Raw genomic sequence first — 25,521 nt, forward strand, 5'->3', positions numbered from 1 at the left:
GCGGTCTTGATCCTTGCCTCGTACGCAGCCATTTTGAATTTCGAGAGTTCGAGAGACCCCGGCAAGAAGAGGAACAAAGAAATGCTCGTCAAGTATAACGAGCCGGGTCCACTAGGAGCCGTCGAAAATTACCCGTAATCCCTCACAGCAGGACGAGGGAATCCGGTGCGAGATGTAAGGGATGAAATTATAGCGCGTGGATTGACGTCGAAACGACGAAACGTAGGCGGCAGAGATCAGAGGCGGTCGGTAACCCGATCGACCCCGACAACACTGGGGAGTGTCATCCGCACGCAGAACTCACGCGGTATAATGTGCAAACCGTAAAGCGTAACTATCGTAACGCGTTACGCCCGCATCGCGAAACGCGGGGCGGCGGGGGGGAGAAAGAGAGAGAGGAGAGGGAGGGAGGCCGGAGGAACGGACATCGATCTGGGAGCGGCGTAACTCGTACACGAACAGACTCGGGGTGCAGAGTTTACCCGGCAGGGTGGGGGTGTGAGGGGGTGGCTAGACCGCGTTGCTCAATCGGGACATCCTCAGGGCGTACGTCAACTTCCCCGCAATTCGGTTACGAGCGTCTTGTTTGCCCTCCAGTAATCGTCCGCGGAGTACGGATCTTCGGCACTGGCAAATTAACCCCCCACCCCCTGAGTTCCGAGGGTTGAAGTAACTGGGCGAGACTTTCGTGCAGAAATATTACAAATAGTAATGCAACCGCGAACTTTTCAATACTTGCAGACCTGACGAACGTCTCACGTAACATTGCAAAATTACGAGCTTTATATACATGGCTGATTTAGACGAGGTCTTGTGTACAGTCTGTTCGGAAATTAAGGAATATCTATGAAAATCTGCTATAGAGTTGGAAAACTTTCCAACATGGAAGACTTCCGTGATACTGTATGAAAAGAAATAAGGATTGGAGGATGAAATATGGAACGAAATAAATTTGTCTAAATACTCAATTGAGCCAAGAGAAATTATTGCAATTTATTGGCTCACAGGGGAAAAGCCGCTGAGGCATAAAAACCCCTTATTATTACAATAGTAAAGTTGTCTCAAGAGCGTATGAGGTGTTAGCGTACGATCAATGGTTGTGTCTCGCAAGTGGAGAGCTGCCGTGAGATTCAGAGGCCGAAGGCGTGAATCTACGGAGGTTCGATCGGCTAGCGAGAATCTAATGTTTAAATTGGAGAGGAGAGGAAGAGAACAAGAGAGTTCCGAGCGCGACTGGAATGGCCGGAGACTCGAATCAGACTGACTAACCGAGCGCCGATCCCCGGTCAGTTATTTATTCTTCCAACGATCAGCGCCATCTTTGCGGTTAACGACTGAACATCTGCCGTACGGAATATCTCAATCAATTGGCCTAAATCAAATTCTATGTACTACCTATTTTTAGAGAGAAATTGTTTAAATTTTAGTAAAAATTCCAAATTGAGAGAATAACTCTACCGATTTCAACATGATTCTCGTGAAACTTTTCATCCACACGTCACACAATTCCTGTTCATCCGAAATGAATGAAAACTTCTCATCGAAAGAATATTGTCAAAATTCTAAATAATGTTTACACTGATTTTGCAAATTCTTTTAAACTCTTCAGAGAGCAGACGGAAAAGTTTCCTCATCAGGGTGAGAATCTCTTTCGTCAATTAGTGCCGCATTTCTTATTTACTTATTTTTTTTTTTTTGTTAATATTTTTTTGTTTCTATTTTTTCTACGACATAACAGGGCGAGCGATAATTCTCCTTATCCACGTAAGTATACGAACATGGAAAGTTAAATCATTAACCGGTAATTGCTTCGCGGAATTTGGGTAAAGTTTTCGTACTTCACTGTGCAGTGGATGAAGTGTGATCGAGGAATGGGTCGGTTGTTACTTCATCGAAATTAGGGGTCGTGGTTTTTTACTCCCACGTCAAGCTGCGAAGGATCCTAATGTGGGAGCTTAATTTGAGGTCCCTACGCTTGTCCACTTGCGTTTGCACGTTTGTCCTCTGCATCTTGTAATGGAATCTGAATTGGGGATAAGCGAGGATTGGATGATTAAAACTAAGGTGCAACTTCTGAGTGAAACCGATCTTCTCGAATCTCGAACTCAACCGAGTTCGAAGGAAAGTGAACGATAGTAGCAGTGATAATAGTACTGTACAGAGATTCTGATCGCATTTTCCAAGAAAACAAACAAAATATGCATCGATGCATGAATTAGGGGAAAATTTCACAACTTGCGAGACTAGGCAACTCGTAAAACGAAACAAACAAATAAAAAGTTAATTGCAAACGGTACCAGGCTCGTTAGTTCGTACATCGGCGAGGCAAGAGGGTCAAAGACGATCAGCGGAACAGAAATTGATCGTTAAACCTTGCAGGGGAAGGTCGAGTGAAAATCACCGTCGACGTTAACCAGGGCGACGCGTTTTTTCAGAATCACCTGCCGTACCTATCGTTTCTTCTTTTTTCCATCCCCAGTACTGATTCTTCTCTTTTTTCTTTCTACTCTACCTTCAGTCAGTGACTAATGGCCTGCGGGAAAGGAGAGAAACGAGTTGAAGAGTTTCGAGGGAGCAAATGGTTAATTTGAACGGATTTCGTCGCCGGTATAAAGGGCCTTGCTAGCCTTTGTCACTTGGCCGTTAAGGAGATGAAAATAAGAAAATGTAGGTTTACATGTAGCCGTCGTCAGACTAGAGAAGCTCATTTTCATAACTAATGGGGGAGAGGTTTTACCGGGGGTAATTTTAAGCGTCCTATTTCTTTCACCCCCTGACTCGTGCCTTAAAACAGCGTAAATCATTGAGATGCTTAGGAAAATTATTATGAAGATGAATTTTTCTCGTCTCCCCATTGCACGCGGTTAAATGAAAGCGCAAGTGATCACCAAACTTAATTATATCACAAATATGATATTTCTATAAGTATATATAAGTCTATAAACACGATTGTGTTTGGTCGTCTCCGTCGTGTCTAAAAAACTTTTAATTCAATCTTACCTTGGCCATTTTTTTTTCATTCGTTTTTGCTGTCTCGACACGAATTTCTGATCTCGTCTGTTGATGTGGAAACTGCAAAACGATTCTTGACTCGAAAGTGTTGAAATGCATCGATAATTTTTTGTGATTAGATGCTATTCTTACTCGCGATAATTGTAAGAACCTTTAAACAATGTATAAGAGTCAAGTTAACAACCGAGTAATATCGCGTGAGGCGAGACCTCTGGAAAACGAAAAGTGAGATTAAGACTAAAACGAAAATACCAACACGCTGCTGGCTGCGCTGTTTCTCATTCAGGATTCTGCATGCCCTGAGGGAGCAGCTCCTAGTCAGCGAGTTCAAGGGTCGGTGCCCTCCGAGGCGTTTTAAACGGCTCGACAACCTTCACCCACGCCCCTTGGTGGGCCTCGATCCTTGCATAGACCTTTGCCGGCGTTCCTTGATCTTCGTCGTCAGACTGAACAAACCATCGCGAGATCGTACAAGGGCGAGAAATGTAATCGGGATGAAAAGGATCGAAGACTTGACGGAGATTTCGGAATGCCCTGATTTTCTCTCCTCGATCGGATGCAGGGAAGGATCGATAATTTTGGAAAATAAAACCTGGAAAACTGCTTATGGTTTTGCAGGCATACATGGTATATAGAACCATATAACCCTGGGCTGGGCTCCACGGTACCGTCCTATTTCAGCCCATTTCCTAAACCGAACTCGTTTTCTTACCGTGAAACTGGACGCCCCGTAATCACCCTCGAGAAAAAGGACAAATGGAGGGTGGCGTAGGAGTTCGTTTTCTTTTTGTAGATTTTTTGATCGGACATGTGTGGGGGGAGGAGAAAACCCGAAAGGACGAGCGAATTTGTGTAAGGATCGAACGTCGTGCATAAAGGACGTTATTTCCTTTGCTCCGAATCCTATCGAAAAGTGTCCGTGGAATCAAGCCACGCGTTTTCTTCCCGTTTTTGAGAAAAAAATCTCTACGAGGCAGCTGCAGAGAGTAAAAACGAATGGAGTAACGAAAGACAGTAGGATAAGAGAGCCAGGAATAAGGCGAAACGAAATCAGGTTATCACCGTCCTTATATCGGGTAAGTGAATTCTCTAGTCGGATGGGGACGCGTCAAGGGTATCCCTAAAAGAAGGAGAGAAAAAGAAAGAAGAGGAGGAAGAAGCAACAGAAAAAAAAGAGGAGATCGACGCGCGGATTGAGCCGTTCGAGAGAGAATGAGGACGTTTAAAATCTGAAGGAACAACGTCTGGCTTGCGAAGTCTGCAGGGTTTCGAGCCCTCGCGTGCCTTTTCTCCTCCTCGCAATTTAGACACAGGATATACGGGAGGGGCTTTGCGGGGTTGGGCTGGGCGTGTGTGCCCCTGGGGGGTCCCAATATTGATCCCCCTCCCCCACCCCGCAGACCCAGCGTGAATCAACCCCGACATTTCTCACCCCGCCTCTCGCCTGGCCCCCCATCCCTGCATCCCTTGCCATTTTCCGGGGTCCCCGCCCCTCGTGGTATTTACAGAATATTTAGGAGAGCCAAACCGAGTTACCGCGGCTCCTGCACAACGGCACGCGAGTCTCGATCCAAAGGTAAACGTACCTAAGCCTAACCTCAACTCGATCGTTTCACATTTCTACATAGCCTGTATAAAGTATAAGGGAAATAATTGGCCCTCGTTGACGTATAAACGTCGTGTTTCTGCGTTGGAATCGCAATCTTTCGCCCGAGTGGTTCGATCTTTGGTTAGAAATTTTCCACCCCGCAGGTCGATCTTCGTCGGTGCCAATAAGTTCCGCAGACTCTCAGCAATCTCGTTGAGATCCGGATCGCTCCGTCGTTACTCAGCGATAAGTTACAAACAACAATAAACTATGATGATATTTTATAATAAATAAAAGTTTCGTATATATGTATGTATAGCACACATCCAAAATGACTTTGATCTCTGCGATGGACGATTGTAAAGACACGGAGGTATGAATCATACGAGAGAATACGCTGATGGGGCTTATTTTTTCGGTTTGAATGAAAGACAGCTCGGCGAGATCACTTTGGATGAATTAAACGGCATCAGCCTACAGCAAAATCCCCGGAAGTGTAATTGAAAGTTGAAATAGAAGCAAGCAGCCTGTCGATGTCCGGGGATTTTCGATCCTCCGTTAATGATCAAGTCTTGCTTTCATCTTCCTGCCGGTTTTCCGATTCTCATTTTTTATTTTCCCTTTCTCGCGTCGATTTCCAAGGATATCCGGCAAATTGCGGGTTTACCATGTATAACCAACCGTGATAAACAGGAAACGAGCGGAAAGGAGTACGCGCGTGTAAGCCTGAAGGGCTCGCCAGGCCCCTTTGCCTATTCGCTTCGTTTCGGCTCGTTTTGAACGTAATACAGTCGTCGTACGTTATACGGACGCTGCTGCAGGGAGGGAAGCGAAGATACATAATGCATAATGCATATACTATATAGAACAAAAGGGGGTGGAGGAAAGATGAAGTGTAAACGGAGAGATATAAGTGTATCGATTAAAATATATAAATATATAATACATATATATATATATATATATGTATAGATATGTATATAAATAATCATTGTGGTGATGATAATAATCGCAGTAATAATGACGACGATATTGACGATATTACCTGCACTATCATATTCTGATTAAAATAATTATAATAATATCGTTCATTTATTAGACTTCAATCTCGATTATCTGACGAATAATTATGATTACGGGTTAAAACCTCGTATAAGTATAATGTTAACAATAATAATGATAGTAATAATAGTAATGATAGTAGTGATAATCGTTCAGGTTTTTTTCACATTGACGATCAGGAATGATTCGTTGATTGCTTTTCGTTTGTTTTTGTTTTTTTTTCTTCTTTTTTTCTCTTTGTTTTCTTTCCTTTTTGTAAAATGACTAGAATTAGAAACATTTGGTTAAAATCGTCAGGTCCAACACACTTGATACTAGATTATGCTAAGCTAATTATTAATATGAACACCGTTAAAATTTATCGTGAATGTATATCATGTATATATATAATATAGTATGTATATATCGTATATATGTACACTTTGTACTTGGGTAAATATATAAAAGCACTTACATCACTATATGATTCTAACACTTAATTTGATATGCCCTATATGTATTATACATATAATATTTATTAAGTTATTATCATATTCATTGTCCTTTGGAATTATCGATAGATTGCTTTATATGATTTTGCATTATATGATTAAAAAAAAAATTTATCATTCTTATATTTTGCCATTTTCATGCTTCATATTTTCTTATACCGTTGAACGAAGAGTTTTCACTTACTATGGTCTCAAAATTACTTTCACACAGTTGAAACTGCTTTGATTGCATCTACGTAAAAAGTTGTTTTTTTTTTTCGATGGTCAAAGTAATAATGATAATAATAATAATATTATTAATAATAAAAATATATGACAAAATATATGAATTACAGTTAGATTAATTCTATAGGCCGAAGGTATCGCAAACTCGTTACAAAAACCCGTGCATCAATTTATTATTTTTCCCTTTCTTTTGCCTTCTACTTCGTTTTCTACCTTCTCGTCTTTATCAATTATCACAAATTACAGTATTATTATCTCTTGAATAATTCGTTATCGTCATCATCGTCATCATATCATGATCATAAAAAACAACAACAACACGAATAATAATAATAATAATAATAACAGTAATAGTAATAATAATTATGATAGTAATCTCCCGAAGAAAAAAACAAAGGTTTAATCTCGACGATAGAAATGATCTGATTGAGAGATTAATTAACCGTTTGCTTAAATTTCGTTCCTTCTCAAGAATCAGTTCCATACAGCGTTACATACGCGTATACGTTTATCTAAATTTATGCAATATAATACGGTGTCTATATATGTAATCGTATAGACTAGACGAAACTACGCGTCTAAATAAGCTAATTAGTGACAAATCTATTTGTAGGTCTATAATGATAATAAACAACAGGCTACGTTAATTGCTTTCGTTGTATAAATACGACATTGATATGACTGCGTGTATATGTATGATGCATGAATATGTAATGCGACAAGTTACTCGACTAAAGCTTTTTAAAGAGTTTCTACACACGGCGTGTTTCGGATAAAAAATTATTTCAAACGCGTCCGTGTCTGCATGACATTAACGCGCGAATTTAGCGATAACAAGATGATCGCACAATTACAGCATAGAAAAATGTTGATCAATATATTTACGAACGTCCGATGCACGCCAAGTCACAAACAGAAATTATTATTATTATTACGTTTTTTTTTTTTTTATTCTTCTTCTAACCCAGAAAATCGACCAAAGCGAAAAGCACATACAGCAGAAAACGAAAAGATATTGAGCAGGAATAACATAGAAAACAAGAGAATAACAATAATATCGACAACACGTATGAACAAAATTACTCTAAGAAAATTGATATATCGCATGATTTCGAAAGATATAAGACACACAGAAAGAATAAATAAAATCGAGGTATAATACGGATTACGTGTGAGTAGGCACTGCCTGTAGGTATACGTACTTCTGAGGGGAACGAGTGGAGGATTCTTTGAAAGTTAGTAAAAGATGGACCCCACCGATCTAACCCTCCTCTTATTTTCTCTTTGCCATCCTTCCCGAAGCCATCCAACTTCTAAATCCGCGGTAGGATTTCTCTCCTTTTCTCTCTCTCTCTCTCTCTCTCTCCTGCTAGCTCGGTGTTTCTGCTGCCGAGCAACGTGAAGAAGACGAAAAGCGCGTTAGATGATTTAGGAATAATGGTCCTCCGCCGTCTATATATATATATATATATATATATATATATATTTTCCACAAAAATACTTCATATACGCGTTTTACTACGAGTAGATCCTGCAAGTTGCCTCGAGAAAGAGAGTGAAAGAGAAAAGGAGAAAAGACAAAGAAGGAAGACCCGCAGGGACTCTTCTGATTTCTTTCTCGAGACACAGATGAAATTCTTATATAAGCACAGAGCGTCAAATTATCAGAGTTTTCAAGTGTTTCCCGTTTTTTTTTTTTTTTTGTTATATTTTTTATTTATTTGTTTTTTCACATCTCTACTAGTTTGCTTTTCCCCTCCATCCATCTCCTGCACTCCGCAGGCTCTCCCGTCCCCTCCCCTCTTCTCCCATCATCGTCAGTCTTCTTCCCTGTGCAAAGCCTACGATACAAATTATACATTACACACGTAGAAACGGATAAAGCGGTTTATCTTCCGTTTGTAAACTGCAAAACTTTGGTGACCCAACGGGGATGCTATGGTTGCAGATGAAATTGATCGGTCACCAGGGGACACCAGAACGAAAGAAAATCCCATGGCGTAGCTACGCAGGTGCAGCAGGCGAATAACTAATTGTAAGGCAAATTCGCACCCTCGTTTTATCCCCGGGGTTAATTGATAGCTGACCGATGTAATTCAACTCAAATTTTTCCAAATTATTGTTCGAAAATTTAACGGAAAGAATGAACGAAATATTCGAGGCATTTTTTATTATTTTTTTTTTTAATTTTTTTACCGCTGGCTTACTTTTCGTCAAATACCTTCTTTATATTATTATTATTATTATCATTGTTATTATTATTATTATTATTGTCCTGCAGGCGAGACGAAGGATTTACAGGTATAGGCGGCGAGTAATGGGGGAGAAATTGATTCTGTAAAGCGGCAAGATATATACGTGTAGGCATATATGCATATACATAGCGTGGGATAAGAGTAATTTTTTAATGTTTTCAACAACAACAGGTACAGCCTGTGGTAAATACTTCACGATAAGATACTCTTTCAGTTTACCCAAATACTGCATTACCTTAATACTCGTTATTACCAATTAATCATTACGTAATACTTGCTACACATGTGTTTTACTATATAATGATAAATCACGCTAGCCACTATTAATAAATATCTGTTAATTTTACACAGATTCGCGAGGGTCTGCAACAGAATTTTTATGCTACGCTGACAAGAATTTATATGAGATCAAAATTAAAATAATGAACTGACGCAACGTAAGAAAAAATCTTTCTTCCTCATTAATTGTTTCGTTTATTTATTTATTGTTCTCTTCGTTATCACTGAAGACCCTCGCGATCCAGAGACAAAAATACAGATAAAAGGAAGGCTACGTTAAAGCAGTCAAAAAATTATTGGCAAAATGTATACACCAATACAGACCAATCAATCAATCAATCAATCAATCAATCAATCAATCGATATCAATATCATAAGTATTAGCTCTAAAATAATTCAATTGTGGAGGTCTTTGTTTTTTGTCTTTTTTTTTTTTATTTTCATCGGTTTCTTTCTCCTTCTTTTTAAAAATTTTTTTGTTCGTTTGCACTATTCTTTTTCTTCTCCTTCATTTTTTTTTTTTTTTTTTATAAATTAAATAAATAAATGACTAAAATGCATCTCGCGTAGCCCTGATCCGAGCCCGTGATCACATGAAGATGAAAAGGGAAGGTGAAAAATTAGGGAGCAGAAATTTTATTTAAATTTCTGACTGACGGGATGGAAGATTTAAAAGAAAAAAACAAATGGAATTTCATCAGCCTTCGATCGATTGCCGTAAAATGGCTTATTGACTTGATACGCAGGTGCAGAATGAAATTCCGTTCAATTTCCTTCTCACGACTTTTCTCCGTTGTCATTTGGCAATGGGAATTACGATAAATATATATATATGTATATATATAGGCTTAGAGAGAAATGTGTCCGTCGGCCAGGATCAGGGTTTACACATTGGTGCGTTGTATATAATAAGCAGTATACAACGATACCATTCACATCTATATACTATAATATATATGTCAATTGAATATAGCTAATAATATTAATGTTTTAAATTACGTTAAAAGTTTTCTTTCTTTTCCTTTTTTCCTTTTTTTTTTTATAAGACGTATAATAACTACTCACTACCGACTATAATAATACTATTGTGAAATATTCTATCAATGTGCACTTTGTTCTTCTATTACAGGGTAATCAGAACGTATTGTGTAAGGTCCACTACTCGTTGACGTTTTTATTTATTCGTTTAATTCTTTTTATTTCTTTTTTTTTATTCAATCAATTTTCCGTTTTTCTCTTCTCCCTTTCATCGCTTTTATATCTGAATTAATTTTATAATACGTATTGTGTAATAATAATAATATCATTATAATACTTTTTCAATACGAAGAAAATATATTTACATTAATATCTTCTCTTACTAGATATTCTTATCCCTGTACGACGCGACACGTGCATATAAATAAATTATACCTCGCGAGATCGTGTTTCGTACAGTTATTAATTAATCACGTGATTAGGGGTTTGGGTAATAAGTGAATAGATTTTACTGGAGATTAAGATTAGTAAAAATAAATTACTGCTCCATGTACAGAGTTAATACAATAAATAAATAAATTATTACTTGCTGCAGATCATATCTTGTATATAAGTTATATATTATATCCTATTATAATAAGATAATAAATATTCCGCGAGTGCATTATCGAGATTGAAAAAATATTTACAACTCTGCGCAACCGAGTGTCTCGTGGTCTAGATAAATGTATATATTATAAATATATATATATATAGGATATCAATTTTATTCACTTATATATGTATTTTTATATATATATGTATTACTGCCCCTTCGTTATTATTGCTTTATGGCTCTATCCCTGATGCATTTATGTGTCCTCGCAACAAAAATTCGAAGCAAAGAATCTAGCTCTGTTCCACGTGGCACTCGAATTACGGGGGAAACTCGCGTTCTCAATAAGTTACAGTGAGAGTATATAATATATATATATATACAGATTTTCGCGATTACGTACTTGTTCCTTTTTCCCTGCGTTCATTTCCTTCTTCTCTTTTAATCAATTCTTTTTGTCCCTTTCTTATTTCCACGAGATTCTCTCTATTGCGTTATGCTCCTCCTGAGAATGTGCAAAAAAAAAAAAAAAATCGCGATGTACGAGTAGAATAAATTTTTCTTTCTCTTTTCATCGGAAATTTCAAAAATACAAAGAAAATACCGGATACACGACGTGCCTAAATATCACCGAAAGGATGACTCGAGCTAATCAAACGCACGTCGTGTAAAAAAGAATTTTGGAGTGAAAGAACGGAAGCGAAGGAAAGGAAATGGAAAAAAAAAATTCAAAAATCAACGATGAACGATATAATATCTCGCAAAACCGTAAATCACTTGCAACGTTATAAAGAGTCCGAGTTGTAATTTACAAGTACGTAACATTCGTGATATATACATATATTTGTATGTATGCATGTATGTGTGTATATATGTTATTTATAAGTTATTTATACTATATGCACGCGCACATATAGTAATATGGAAGAGCAGTATGGCCCCGGTGAAATTAATATAAGAGCCAGAAAACGCTATACGAATCATATATGTGTGGGTCCCTTGTCCAAAGTGCTTCGAAAATCGATCAATTACTTATACTATTATATTGATATATACATACATATATGAATGTATATATGTATGGATATAATACACGCAGTTCGTATATCATAGAACGATGCGTGTAATTATTTTGTAATGCGTTAAAATTACCCATTACGCGTTAATAACTCGAGATTTATACCTTTCGCGATTATTCTCTAAACTCAAAACTAACGTACGCTCACGTAGATACGATGATTTTATGTTTATGCAATATACATTATATGTATATACGAATTAAAATTTTATGGATTAAATTCTACACCGTATAGATTTTAATTGCTCTCTAGCTCTTACAATTGCTAATCTTAATCTTACAAACCGCGTTTCTTTATCTCTTCATTCTCTCTCCCTTTCTCTCTCTCCCTCTCTCTCTCTCTCTCCTTCTATTTCTCTCTCTTTTCCCACACTCATGATTTCATACATTTGCTAATCAAAGAAAATCGACTCAATTGATCGATCGACTCGTAGCTCTTTCGGTTTTGTTCCATTATTTTTTTATTTTTTTTGTCATCATGTATACTAAGACTAGCTGCTCGCGGATGCACCGCAATCGTATAATCGTTATGTAATCTTATATACGTACAGGTACAACAACGTTAAGTGTGGATTATAATTTTGTTTTTTTTTCTTTTACTCCGCGATAAAATTTGCACGATCGATTTACCAGCTGTTATTAGAAAAAAATTTGTAACTTGTAAGTTTGAAGAAAAAAAATGTCGTTGCTGCTGATTTTCGCTATGAAAAATTGATGGAAAAAATATTTTTAAACTTCAATAGTCTCCGAATAGAAAAAATAAATAAATAAATAAATGAATAAATAAATAAATAAAGAGAGAACGAAGCGATCTGCTGCATATTGTATACGTATACGCTGGAGTGTTGGCACGAGGAGTTTTGATTTATACTTTGTTAGTGACATGCATGAACGCACCCATGTGGTGAATTAGCTAATGGGTATAAGGTATACAATACCTATGTATACATATACTATACTATAGGTGTATAAAACAAGTTTGAAGCTCAACGACTCAAGTTTCCGCAATTCGCCTAGAACTTTCGAAATTCAGTTAACGCGTGCCTATAACGACAAGCTGCGCTGTAAGGCGAAATTATTTCTCTCAAAATGTGAACTACACAGTTTTCTTTTACGTATAATAAAAAAAATAATAATAATTATTATTATTATTAGATATATTTCATCAGGCGTATAACGATGACCGACTGTTGCAGGGTTGAAAATTTATCATCGAAATATAATTAATTAATACTGAATGGATAAGTTTTGTCGATTATTACATGTGTTTATATTTTTCAGGTATTATACAAAGATCCACAGTTTGCGAGAAGGACTATAGTCGTTGTTAAGCTCAAGTCAGTGTGTTATATATAATATATTATACGCAAGTATATACGGTATTATTTACGTATAAAAAGCCGTTACACACGAAACTACGCACTACACCATTTACCACACTTTTGGCAGTTTATGCTACGAACAATAAAATTCTATGTATCATAATAAATACATACATTGGCGAATGATCATTACGCTATATGTATAGGATGAATACTAATTAACTAGGATATCTACTAGTAATATCTTACCTGGTCATGGTTACGGGTTTCTCTCCACGTACAGGCGTCACCTCCAGACGTTGCGCGCACAGCAATGGATTTTATTTCGACGTTTTGTTTGTTTTTATTTTTGTATTTTTTTTTTTTTCAAAATCGAAATACCAACATAAAGAATTAAACAAGGATACAAAATCAAGAAAAAATCCAGAAATAATAAATTTCAAGTTATATATATATATATATATATATAAATATATATATTTATATATATTATATATATATACATCATCTACGAGGCTTTCTACATATAGATGCCAATTTTCGCGTTTCTTTTTCTCCTTCTTCGAAAACGTCTCATATTATTATAGGTTATTTTTGGATATTTGTTGCTTGTTTTTTTTTTTTGTTTTTTTTTCTTTTCTATTTTGCGATGGAAATAAACGTGTTGCAAACTACGGGAAAATTCAGGGTTCAATTGGGCAAGGGAGATATTAAGGCACTCGGATGGATTTTCGAACTTGAATCGATCTTTAAAAAAATAAAATTAGGAATGATAATTGATCAATATCAGGTCTACTATACTGTTGAAAGCTGCCCGGATAATAGCGAATAAAAGAAAACGAAATATGAGAAAAACAAAAAAAAAAAAAAACAAAAACAAAAAAAAAACAAGACACACACAAAGTGTTGAACAACGAAAAATAAAAACTGCACAATGCACACTTACTAAACTTGAATATTAGATATCGTCGTTTCAATAAATAAATAAATAAATAAATAAATAAATAAATAAATAAATATATGTATAATTTATCCGAAAAGAATAGGACGCGTGGTTAATTGGGGGGGGAGGCAGAGGAAAATCATTGGGTATTCTGCCGGTTAGACTGCAGGGGGTCCAATATCAGTGCTCTATCTAACGCATGCGCTACTCGGCGATGATCCCTGGTGGTTACCCATGCATGTCCTCGTACTTTTCCACGATTCTAATTCGACCCCGATACAACGGACACGTTATACTGGACAGCATCCCCTGACGGAGTGTGAGAGAGAGAGAGAGAGAGAGAGAATATCTCTTTCCCTGTTCACCACCGTTATTTCCTACACTTCGAAACGACGAATCATGCGAGTAGTTACCGGGGTAACGACCAGCGAACAAAATAGCTGCTCTGCACCTGGGAGTTTTTCAATTCTACCACGTGTATGTATATATATTTACAAGTATACGCTGTATACGATGGTACAGCACACTGTTCGCTTCGTGGATGATTTCTTTTTTTCAAATATATTTAATGGATCAGATCTTGCTTTTGCACTCTGCTCGATCCCCGCCGCCATTCAACTTGAACTAATTTTCAGAAAGCCAAAACGGCATTTACTTCCTTCTTTTCACTTGCAATTGCAATTAAATGAATCGTAAATGGGCGGGGTCGAAGGATTGATCGCGTCAGGTCGTATATAATGATCTTAGCGACAAATTATAGTTAAAAAAAAAAAAAAAAAACACACACACACACACAATCGGGTAATAATTATTATAAATAAGTGAAAAAGTGTCCAGAGAATGTAACACATATATATTAATTAATAATTTTTTTTTCATTTCTAGTGCAAGTTATTACTTGAAACAAGAACTAAATAAAAAAAAAAAAAAATTACAAACCAAAAATCCGATCGACTCGAATGTTGACCCAACGCGATCTGAAAGCGAACGATGCGTGAAAAGTATACGTGCATACGTAGGTACGTACATACATACGTGTGGCGTTTAATGCTTGCATACTGTATGCATATACGTATTCTAGACTGGCGTATCGGGCAACGAGACTACCGAGTGAGATGAGCACCCGACGGGTTAACTCGCCTAATTATATCTGAATATTAATTAGCCAATTAGCGAAACGTGCAGCCCTGTGCCTGCAATCTCCCTGCAGGGAAAGAGGGCAAACGAAAATTTCTTCGGTGCCTGATATTATCATGATATATGCCATCTACAGACGTACGTATGCAAGTATACTGGTGATAAAATATTCACCAAAGATAAGGTAGAAAAAAAAAAGAAAAGTTACAAAAACAAAAAGAGACGTTTTTGCGTCTCTCTAAATACTCAAATACGAGAAAGGTGGATTAGATTAAGAAAACAATGCAAATCAAATATTATTATACATAGAATAAATACGGTGACATAAATACGTGAGGTGAGGTGAGGTGAGGTGGTATACGGGGGGGAAAACACAACAAATTAATTATACATACTGTTTTTTTTTTTTTTTTCTACTAGTTTTATCGACTACTTTATTGGCAATTTTTCTAGGCAGTTACCTAAACTATTATACGCTTGTCATATTTGTATAGCAATGCAATGTGTTATTTCATATCGTGTTCTCGTTTCTGTTACTTTTCCTCAAATATGATTATAGTGTGCATGATGTTTTGTGTATTTCTTTTTCTTTCATATAATAGTATATGTCATACCTGAATTCATCTTTCTTTCTTTCTTTCTTTCTGTTTTTTTTTTTTTTTTCATCTCTTAAATTTCAGTCGCGGCAGACCGGCGACACCGACCAAAAATTCGCTCGATCTTATTGTATCAGGTTATTTCAATCACGCGAAACTATCAAACTCGTCTACGATCATTGTTTAAATTTTTGTTCGAGGAGAGATTCAGGGTTAAGAAAAAAAAAGAAAAAGAGAAGAATAAATATATATGAATGCGCGGGCGATTCATGAGAAAAATTTAACTTCGTTCGTTCTCATTCCCAGTTTGTTAAAACGGAATCGATAAGCGTGAAATACGACCAAACGAGATGAAATCTTTCCACGGGGTGGTCCGTCCGCCGCGACAGGAGAATATCAAGTGTGTCTCACGTGTACAATTTGGTTCGTGACGATTATGCCCCCAATTCCTTCGGGATGGTAAAGAGAAAAATGGGTGGTGGTGGTAGTGGTGGTGGTGGTAATAGTAGTAGCAGTAGTAAGAGTAGTAGAGTAGTAGTCGTAATAGTATGCGATGCAACTTCATAGATAATTGTCGTTAGGTAAATTTAAGATTTATTTATTTATTTAATTAATTAATTAATCAATTAATAGTAATAATAATACGTCTTGAGTATTGGTTACACAATAGGTGGGCGGGGTTGGGGTGTAAAGATGACGAATTTTTGTCAAATTTAGAACGTCATGAAAAAACGACGATTTGCAAACTAATTCGATTCGAGTTTATCACATATTTATATACGAATGTAACAACAATAACAATAATGCTGAGTGTTGTTTTATCGTTATTTCTATACTTGTTTCTCGATTTTTTTCATATCTTTTCTTTTTCAAATTTTCATAGGGTTTCTTTTTCCTAAAGGGACAATTCTAAGCGCGCGACTAAAGTGAAGGGATTTTTATTTCTTTTTTTCAATTTGCTTCTTTCTCTTCGTTGTTCAAAAATCTACGTGTCATGTTTTATCACGATTATACGTGTGGGTCTGTGTGTGTGTGTATGTGTGTTTGCGTAAATGTATTTATACAAGTTACAGGATTCTATAGTATATTACTTTACTTTACTTTACTTTACTTTACTTTACTTTACGTTACTTTTACGGGAGTGACTATATTGGATAATACGGGGTTGTTCGTGGTGGTGGTGGTTTTTTTTTTTTTTTTCCTTTTCAAGATTCGACGTTCAACGATCAACGTTTCGAGAACTTCGATATCGTAATTGATGCATTTTTTTCCTTTCGATTTTATCGCGGCATGCCTTGTTAGTCGTCGGTTCGTTTTTTTTTTTTTTTTTTTGTGTTTCAATCATAACATTGGTGTTTATGCAGTGCGATAATCGTAATGATTATAATAATGATAATAATAATATTAATGATAATCATAATCATAGTAGAAAACTACATACAAGTAATCAACTCGAATTCAACTCAAAAATAGACGAAATACATCGTTAGCTTCAACAACTAATTTATTGCTGCACACTAGAGATTTGCTAAATATATGTATATTATTATTCGCATTCGACAAGATACGTATAATATTAGTATGACACAAGAATAAGCATTAAACAAGAAAAAAAGAGAAACGAAAGTGAGTAAGAGAGAAAAAAAAAAAAAATTACGGGTGTCAATTTACAAGAAATTGTTTACGTGCATTCAAAAAATTACCTACCAAAAATACCTTCAACAAATTACACTTTCTACATTCTGCATAAATAAGTTTTTTTTTTTTTTTTTTTTTGTTTTTTGCCTCTGTAAGCAACGTGTATTACATATTCAGATCCGTATACTTTGGCTAATGAAATCCAATATACAGATTCACGATCAATTGACCGAAAGTGAGAAAGAAAATTGACTGAAATGAACGTGAATAACGAGAAAAAAAAAAGAAAATAAAATAAAGAAATGTTGAAATCATTACCGAACATGTCGAAACCGAATAGTAGTTGTGAAGTAAGAAATAATAAATAAGTGACGTGACTGGTAAAATGAAAAATAAAAAAAAATGTAATTAAATTCAAATCGGTGACTGAATAATTGAGACGATCGCAATTTATACAATGATATATATATATGGCTTATTATATATATAATAAGCCATATGGGAAATTTTATTCGTTGATGGTCGCCGAGCGTCGAGCGTCGAAAAACGAATTGGAATTTGAGTATGACAAAAACAGAAAAAAAAATACATAAAAAAAAAACAAATAAAAAATTGTTAAATAATTTCACCCGCCCCCCGAACACCCGAAACCATTCTACTTATGTACCAGGCTAGATAAGACTACGCAACGTATACGCACTCACTCGTGAATTCACTCATGCGCAGACCGAGACGATAAATCGCTCGTTTCTCTTGACTTACGGATATTACGAATTTAGTACAATTTAACTTGAAGTGTTGTTGTTTGTTTGTTTGTTTGGTTTTTTTTTTTCGTTTTTGTTGGATTTTTTTTTCTTTTTTTTTTTTTTTTTACTTCCTTTTTTTCTTCATCACCGTCAAAGTATATCGTAATATCATACATACTTATGCTATACCGAATACTTCCGGATGTCGGAAAAATTAACCGTACAATTAAACAGCCAGCAGAGACAACAGACAGACAGACAGACAGACGGACAAGCACACGTATCCTTATTTGCTTATAACTTATAACTTATATCAAGTTACTAACTTACATTAGTTACTTATTTACTTAGTTGCTTATTTACTTAGTTATTAATTTAATTCTTTAGTTACTTACTTATTTTTATACGCACGCACACGCATGACGCATTAATCAGTACTTGACGGAAATTAAATACCGTTATACATATACAGGATAATCGTTGATTAACAATCGCTTTTCATTTTCCTTATAAATCTCCATAGTTATTACTATTGTTCACTGATTCGAATATCTCACGAATCAATTTCGCGTGTTTCGTATTATCGTAAACGAATTTGTGTTTCGAATTCTGTGTCGAATGTGTGTTACAATTCTTGCTCTCATTTTATCAACGTCTCGGCTGTTACAATAATTATTTATATTGTAATTAAAATGTGTATAATATAAGTGTGGCGACAAACCCCATAATATGCTATGGTGTGTGTGTATGTATGTATATTGTATACCTATACGTATATATTATTAAGTTTACGGTAGAACAACATAGCATGGATTGTGGGCAATGCGATATCATACGAGGTCTCGTAACTGTATTGTTATTGTAATAATTATCTCTTTTCACAATCCTCAAACCGGTTTACCTTTGATCGAAATTTTTCTCTTCTTTTCTCATCCCCTTCTAAAATTTAATAATACTACAAACGCGCTTCTGAATTTCTTTTCAACAGAGCACACGAAATTACTCGCAGTAATTTTATCATTACAACACATTTATCGTATCGTATATAATATATAATATAGGTAATAATAACTATGTATATATAATACTACCGTCGTTGCCGTCGGCCGCGTCCGCGTCGTCACGTATTGTCCATGGTAATAAGAAAAACAAGAGAGAAATAAAAAAAAAACAAATAAGACGAGAAGAAAATGTCATTTACGCGTTAGCGGTAGATAATAATTGATTGATTAATTACAATTATAATTATCTTGCATTATACAATATAATCATCTCACGTATTTATCACTCGCACGTATCACTATAGATAATTATTACTTATGGTTCAACAGGATAATTCTGTTTTTCATATCATTTTTTTCGCATTTTCATTTTCTTCGCTCCCCTTCAAATGTTTAAGCGATAAAATGTTAAAACATCATCATCATCAACATCATCATTATTATTATTATTATTATTATTATTATTATTATTATTATTTTTAATTATTGTTAAGTATAGTTGAGTAATCACTTATTGCTCGAAATTTCCATCCGTACTTTTTTTTCTTGTTTTCTGTTTTTATTTTTTTCCTTTTTTGTTTTCGCGTTTTATCTTTCTTCCTTTCGTTTTCAAGAAAGTGTGCTTAATACTCCGTTATTTGTATGCCGCATTATGAAATGCGCTTGCACCCTTTGATACCTCTGCATCTCTCTCACTGCTCTTTCTTTTCCGTTTCACCTGCATTTTCAGTTTCGTTTTTCTTTTTCTTTGAAATTAATCTTCCCCTCTTTGTTTCCTTTGCTTTTTTTTTTTTTTTTTTTTTTTGTCTGCTTCGTTTTGTTTGCTTCATCTATGACTCGAGTCTTTTTCAAATACTTTTAAAACGTTAAATTTGTAACCTTAAACTCTTAACATCACGAGATATCTAATTTATCATATTATTATACATAATATGTATATATGTATATTAGAATAATTAATAATTAATTATTTGTTCACACATGAATATAAATACATACATAAAACGCACATATAACTTTATATGCATTTATGTACATATTTGTATTCACTTGCGTATGCATATATGTATAATTTAAGTAACGACTTACTCACTGAGCTACCCTTATCTTTTCAAAGTACATTATCGTTATTATTGTTAAATGTAATTTCTTAACTTCTATTTAAGTATTGTTAGCGTCGTTAAGTTAAGTATACATACTTCTTCCAATTTAAGTAGAGCATCATTTGAGTAGTAAGTAGTAGTAGTAGTAGTAGTATTAGTAATAGTAAGTAGTAAGTAGTAGTTGTAGTAGTAGGAGTAGTAGTATTAATAATAGTAGTATTGTATTGTTATTGTATTATATATATATATATATATATATATATATATATATATATATATATATATATATATATATATATATATATTTATGTATATATATATATATTTACCGTATATGTACGTATTGTATGTATAGTATCTATTGTAGTTTACGAGTCTTATGTAATTGTGGAGAGCAGATAATATTGTCTTTAATTACTCGAATGACTTTTACCGTATGTATAAATATTAAAAAAAAAAAAATCACGCGCCTATGATAATAATTTACGCGAAAACTTTGACAAATCAAAAATCAGAAACGAAAACGGTCAATCAATACTTGACAAGCTTCTCCGTATAATAATACCGTGATATATGTATTGCTTGAAAGATCGTACAAATAACAATGCCGAATTTCGATATGCTAGTATATCAACATTGATGAGTAAAACGAAGAAAAAAAAAAACAAATTACGTAAGAATTGTATAAACGCGAAATATTTAATTTATACGCTAACGAGTATTGATCGATTTGAGTAACTAACTAGGAACCGAATGCAAACGCGACACGGCTTGAGTGAGTTTAAATCCATGACAAAATAAAAACACTAAATATAGTAAAATAATATAGTAATAATTGTATCGGAGGTGGGCCGGGTGGGGGGGGGAAGAAGAAAAACGCGACAACTCGACAATTGAAAAACGCGTTCGATTAATGATTATAAAATTATTGTTATTATTCGTCGAGGCAACCGATCTGCACGCTTACAGTTGGGGGCCTGAAATACTATATGCCGTAAAATTATATACAAAGTGATTATCTATAGACAGAATGGCCCGTCGTAAGCTGTGGTTTAACGCGCATGCGCAACAATCCGAGAGCAGTTGTTTGCCAGGGTGCCCAACCGTCATGAACGTGACCTGAAAAATTTTAACAGTTGTCACCGACATTTGAGCTCCACATGAGTGTTGGTTACCCTGACAGAAAATTGCTTCTGAATATTAGCGCATGCGCATTAAACTATAGCAGACGACGGACCATTCTGTGGATGGATAATGACTCTGGATACACTTGTAATTGTTATACACGTGTGTTAGCTGCCTCGTTGAAAGAAGAAACGATAAAAATTAAAAAACATATTAGATGAAAATAAGATAAGAAGAAGAAGGAACCGTGTAAAATAGATTAATTTTACTAAAGGATTACACTATTAAAATAATCAATCTCTTTCTTTTTTTTCCATTTCTTACATTCATCGTATTCATCAATTGAAAAAAAAGAGGAAGAGAAAAAAAAAATTCGTAACACCTCACACTTGCGATTTTTGGCTTTAATCGAGGATCGTATGTGTCATTTTAATAATTATTATTCGTGTGATGATAGAGTGTGTGTATTTGCGTACGTGTGTATTCAAGTGTTTATGTGTGTGTGTGTGTTTGTGTGTGTAACATATATAATATAACGTGTGTGAGATCAAATTATCTTGGATTTTTTTCTTTTTTTTTCATTATTCATTCATTGTTTGTTATATATATATATATTTTTTTTTTTATTTGTTTTTTCTTTCAAATTTATTTTCACTTTTCTTTTCTCTTTTGCTAACCGAAGCCTTGCCCTTTTCGACGAGTTTTCTCCGCGCGGCAAGCGCACGCGCTCTCTCTCTCTCTGTAACACGCCAATTAAATTTCATTCATTGAATGTACACACGTCTATCCGTGTCTATTCGCTGGGCGAGGTGATCGAGCAGCATGAATCGAAATGAGGTACAATCCGAAAACCAAAAACAAAATAAATAGCTGGAGAACGGAAAAAAAAAAAAATAAATAAAAAATAAAATCTGCACGTGAAAATTACGATGCGTTTAATATATAGAGCGAAAATAATAATAATACTAGAACGCATCTCGCCTAAACGTACCAACTTCCAGTCAACTTACCATAGGGGTAAAATACTAGCGATTAGTAACGGTGGTGGTGATGTTGGTGCTGGTTATAGGAATGTCTATGAAAAAGCTTGAATCACAAGTTTCTGCAACACGCTTACGCAACGGGTTTTAAAGAACCTCGTATTGCACAAGGAGAAAGCTGATCACACCAGATCTCAGTATTCCATGGTATTATTTATACAATAAAAGATTCGGTCAAATCGCTTTTCGTAAACCCAAGCCCCGTTGAAAAATATTTCCTAATCGTAAAACGAATGAACCGAAGAAAGAAGAGAAAAGTTGAGAGTGAGAGAGAGAGAGATATAGAGAGAGAGGGAGGAAGAGAGAGAAAGAGAGAGAGAGAGAGAGAGAGAGCGACTTGGTTACCATTTCGCAAGTTGAAAATATCGGCAAGGTAAAGAAGTTATGCATGGGGGTACCTCGTTGTTACCAACATCAACAACAAACATCCCCGCGTCCCCCAAGGTCGAACAATAACCTCGAGAGTAAAAGTTGGCGTAGTTTGAACGCGTCCCCCGCGTCACTATCCCTTAAACGTACATCCCCATGCCGTACATCGATCCCCAGTCAACACCCTGGAAACTGGACATGTCGACGTTTGTCAGAGAGTATCCCTGATAGGGGTTGCCGGGGGCCGCAGGTGCCGTTGGTGTCGCCTGGGGTGCGGGCGCCGGTGGTGGTGCGGTGGCCATGGCCCCCGGTATGGGGTAGGGGGCGTATCTGTAAGCGGAAAGCGCCGGGTAGCTGCCGAAGAGCTTTCCGTATCCGGCGACCGCGTTCTGGACTTGGGCCGCAGCTGCGGCCGCCGCGGCGGCCTGAACTTGGGCCTGAGCCTGGGCCGCGACGATCTGGGATGCGACGGGGTGGGGCTGCTGGGGTGCAAGTCGGACCCCGAGGGCCCCGAGGACGACGCGCTTGCCGAGGGCCAGGGCCCCGGGCTGGACGGCCTCCTTCGGCTGGGCCTTCTTGCACTCGACCTTCTTGTTCTTTATCGTGTGGAAGTGTATCTCGCAGACGCGATCGACGACGTCCTCGTTCTCGAATGTTACGAAGCCGAAGCCCCGGTGCCGCTTCGTCTGCTGGTCCATCAGCATCACCGTTTCTTCGACCTTGCCGAACTGGTTGAAGTAGGCCTTCACCTCGTCGCTGCTCGTGTCCTGGCTCACTCCTCCGACGAATATCTTCTTCGTGCGATTCGCCTGCTTGGCACGATTCTTAGGGGTCGCGTGTTTCGGGTCGATCTTCTTGCCGTCGAGCGTGTGGATCGGGCACTTCAACACCTTGTCCACGCTGCCGGGCTCCGCGAATGTTATGAAACCGAAACCCCGACTCCTCTGTAACACGATATAAGCAAGGGGCGTTTTTTATTGTCAGGTATGTTTATACAGTTACAGGCCGACTCGAAAGCGACGGAGATTATTACACCGAGTCATCGAAATCGATTCCAGGCTCAACGATCCTCGTCCTAGTTTAACAGTGTTTACCTAAGTTAAGGTTATTTGGTGCGAGGACTCTTGGAAGTTGTCACCCAATCGCCAATTCTCATGTTTTATGTTACAACGTTCGGTGCGCTTGGAGAGCGTAAAGAAACGTCCGCGTGATTCCCGATAACCGAGTATAATAATAATTGTACTTGCGTCACTTCGGAATCGCTCACAATCGGTAAAATCAAATATTCAAATCGCGGGGGTGCGGGATGAGATTCACTCGTTTTCAATCGGTTTCATCATCGGTCGAAATATACACGAGAACAGTTATGTAAACCGGGTGTAGGAGTGGGTGAAATCACTCGGAATGAATATTGATGAATCTCCTTCTCTACAGCTACCCCGACGAAATACTTGACCGATTTCCACTTCACCCTGTACACTTTGAATAATGATAATTAAAGTGAAGTCGTTATTATAATATTCCTACGGGATACACCGAATCCTCATCTAAAACAGATCAATTTTCAGAAATACTAGTAAGATTCATTACGTCACATGTAAGATGAACCGGAAAACTGAGAACACATTTAACCGAAGGATTCCGTTTTTGCCTTTATTCGCTGACAATAACTGGGTACTAAACTTCCATCATGCCTAGATACGGTTCGAAGAAACAATGAAGAAGGGAGGTGGTCGAAGGCGATGGTGGTTGACGAGAAGACAAAGAGGGATCCTTGTGTTTTTTTTTTTTTTTTTTTTTTTACTTCTATTATTAGCGAACGTGTGTACATGGAGGTCTTAGAAGATGAGCACGTAGGATAGAAGTTGTCGCGAACGATGTGGAGGATGAGGAGGACGTGAAGAACTAACCTGTGTAACGGGATCCTTCATGATCAGCACGTCCGTGACAGTGCCGAACATGCCGAAGTATTCTCGGAGTTTCTCGCTGCTCGTTTGCCATGACAAACCCCCAACGAATAGTTTGCCGGGGGCTGGATCACCGCTGTTCGGTGTACTTCTTCCTGAGCTTCCCGAATGGCTGCCGTTTATGGGTACCAGGGCATTGTGAAAGTCGTGCTCAATCGCACCGTTGGCTTCCATGCCGGCGCTAAAACAAAAATATGAAAATATTCATTCGCCAGCTGTTTCTCTCATCCCACGCACATATATACGTATACATATATACATCAATCAATCACACATCGTCATCGCACCCCGATCGAAGCTCGGACAACCATCTGCAATGAATCACGTTTCTCGCACAAAATGTGTACACAGTGTCACTTTTGTTTCAGCTCGCACCGTTTTACGTTTTGCCGTTCCTCCTCCTCTCGATGGTCTCCTTCTTCGTCTGGCACAGAACCATGAGAACGACCATAGACGTTCAGTAAGTCGCCTTTGGCAAGTTTCCTTATATTACAATATGATTGCAAGAAAAATTCTCTCATATATTTATATATATCGGAGTAGAGGTGTAAATATACGAACGTCCAGTTTTCGGGGAATGAGGAAGAAGTCTCGACCTCATCCCGGCATCCCGAGTCAGACTCTCTCCGCATGGATCTGCTCATCACTAATGTATCGACCACGTCTCTCTCTCTGGCGTGGCAGACCAGGCAATTTGACTGGGTACGAATCATAACTCTTTTCGCTCCGCGGGGATCAAGAAAGAAGAGGAGGGAGAGGGGGAGAGTTTGCAGGTGCAGAACCCTCTCCGTTTTTCGACTTGGTGCAGTAAGAAAATATAAGGAGGGAGGACGAGATGGACGGAATGGGATCTGGAGCGAAAGAGAAATTTATGGCTGGGGAGAGGCGAGTTGAACTCTCCGGGAGATACGAGTGCGCGGTTCCCTCGGGAGCGACGATTCCCGAGGGTCAGAGGCCGGACGGACGGATGA

General features: G+C 37.0%; 1 protein-coding gene across 7 annotated transcripts in view; it reads right to left on the bottom strand.

Annotated features, from left to right (window-relative positions):
* Positions 1-21,800: 21,800 nt before the first annotated feature.
* Positions 21,801-25,521, bottom strand: part of LOC124412915 (RNA-binding protein Musashi homolog 2-like) — a 133,294-nt gene continuing 129,573 nt past the window's right edge. For all 7 annotated transcript variants that reach the window (XM_046893131.1, XM_046893134.1, XM_046893133.1 and 4 more), the window contains 2 exons: positions 24,494-24,731; positions 21,801-23,527 (listed from right to left, as the gene is read on the bottom strand). In XM_046893131.1, the coding sequence (XP_046749087.1) occupies positions 22,724-23,527; positions 24,494-24,731 (1,042 nt within the window). In that variant the 3' untranslated portion in view covers positions 21,801-22,723. The remainder of the gene's footprint in view (positions 23,528-24,493; positions 24,732-25,521) is intronic.

The sequence above is a fragment of the Diprion similis genome, chromosome 12, assembly GCF_021155765.1.
Source record: "Diprion similis isolate iyDipSimi1 chromosome 12, iyDipSimi1.1, whole genome shotgun sequence".
NCBI classification, from domain to species: Eukaryota; Metazoa; Arthropoda; class Insecta; order Hymenoptera; family Diprionidae; genus Diprion; species Diprion similis.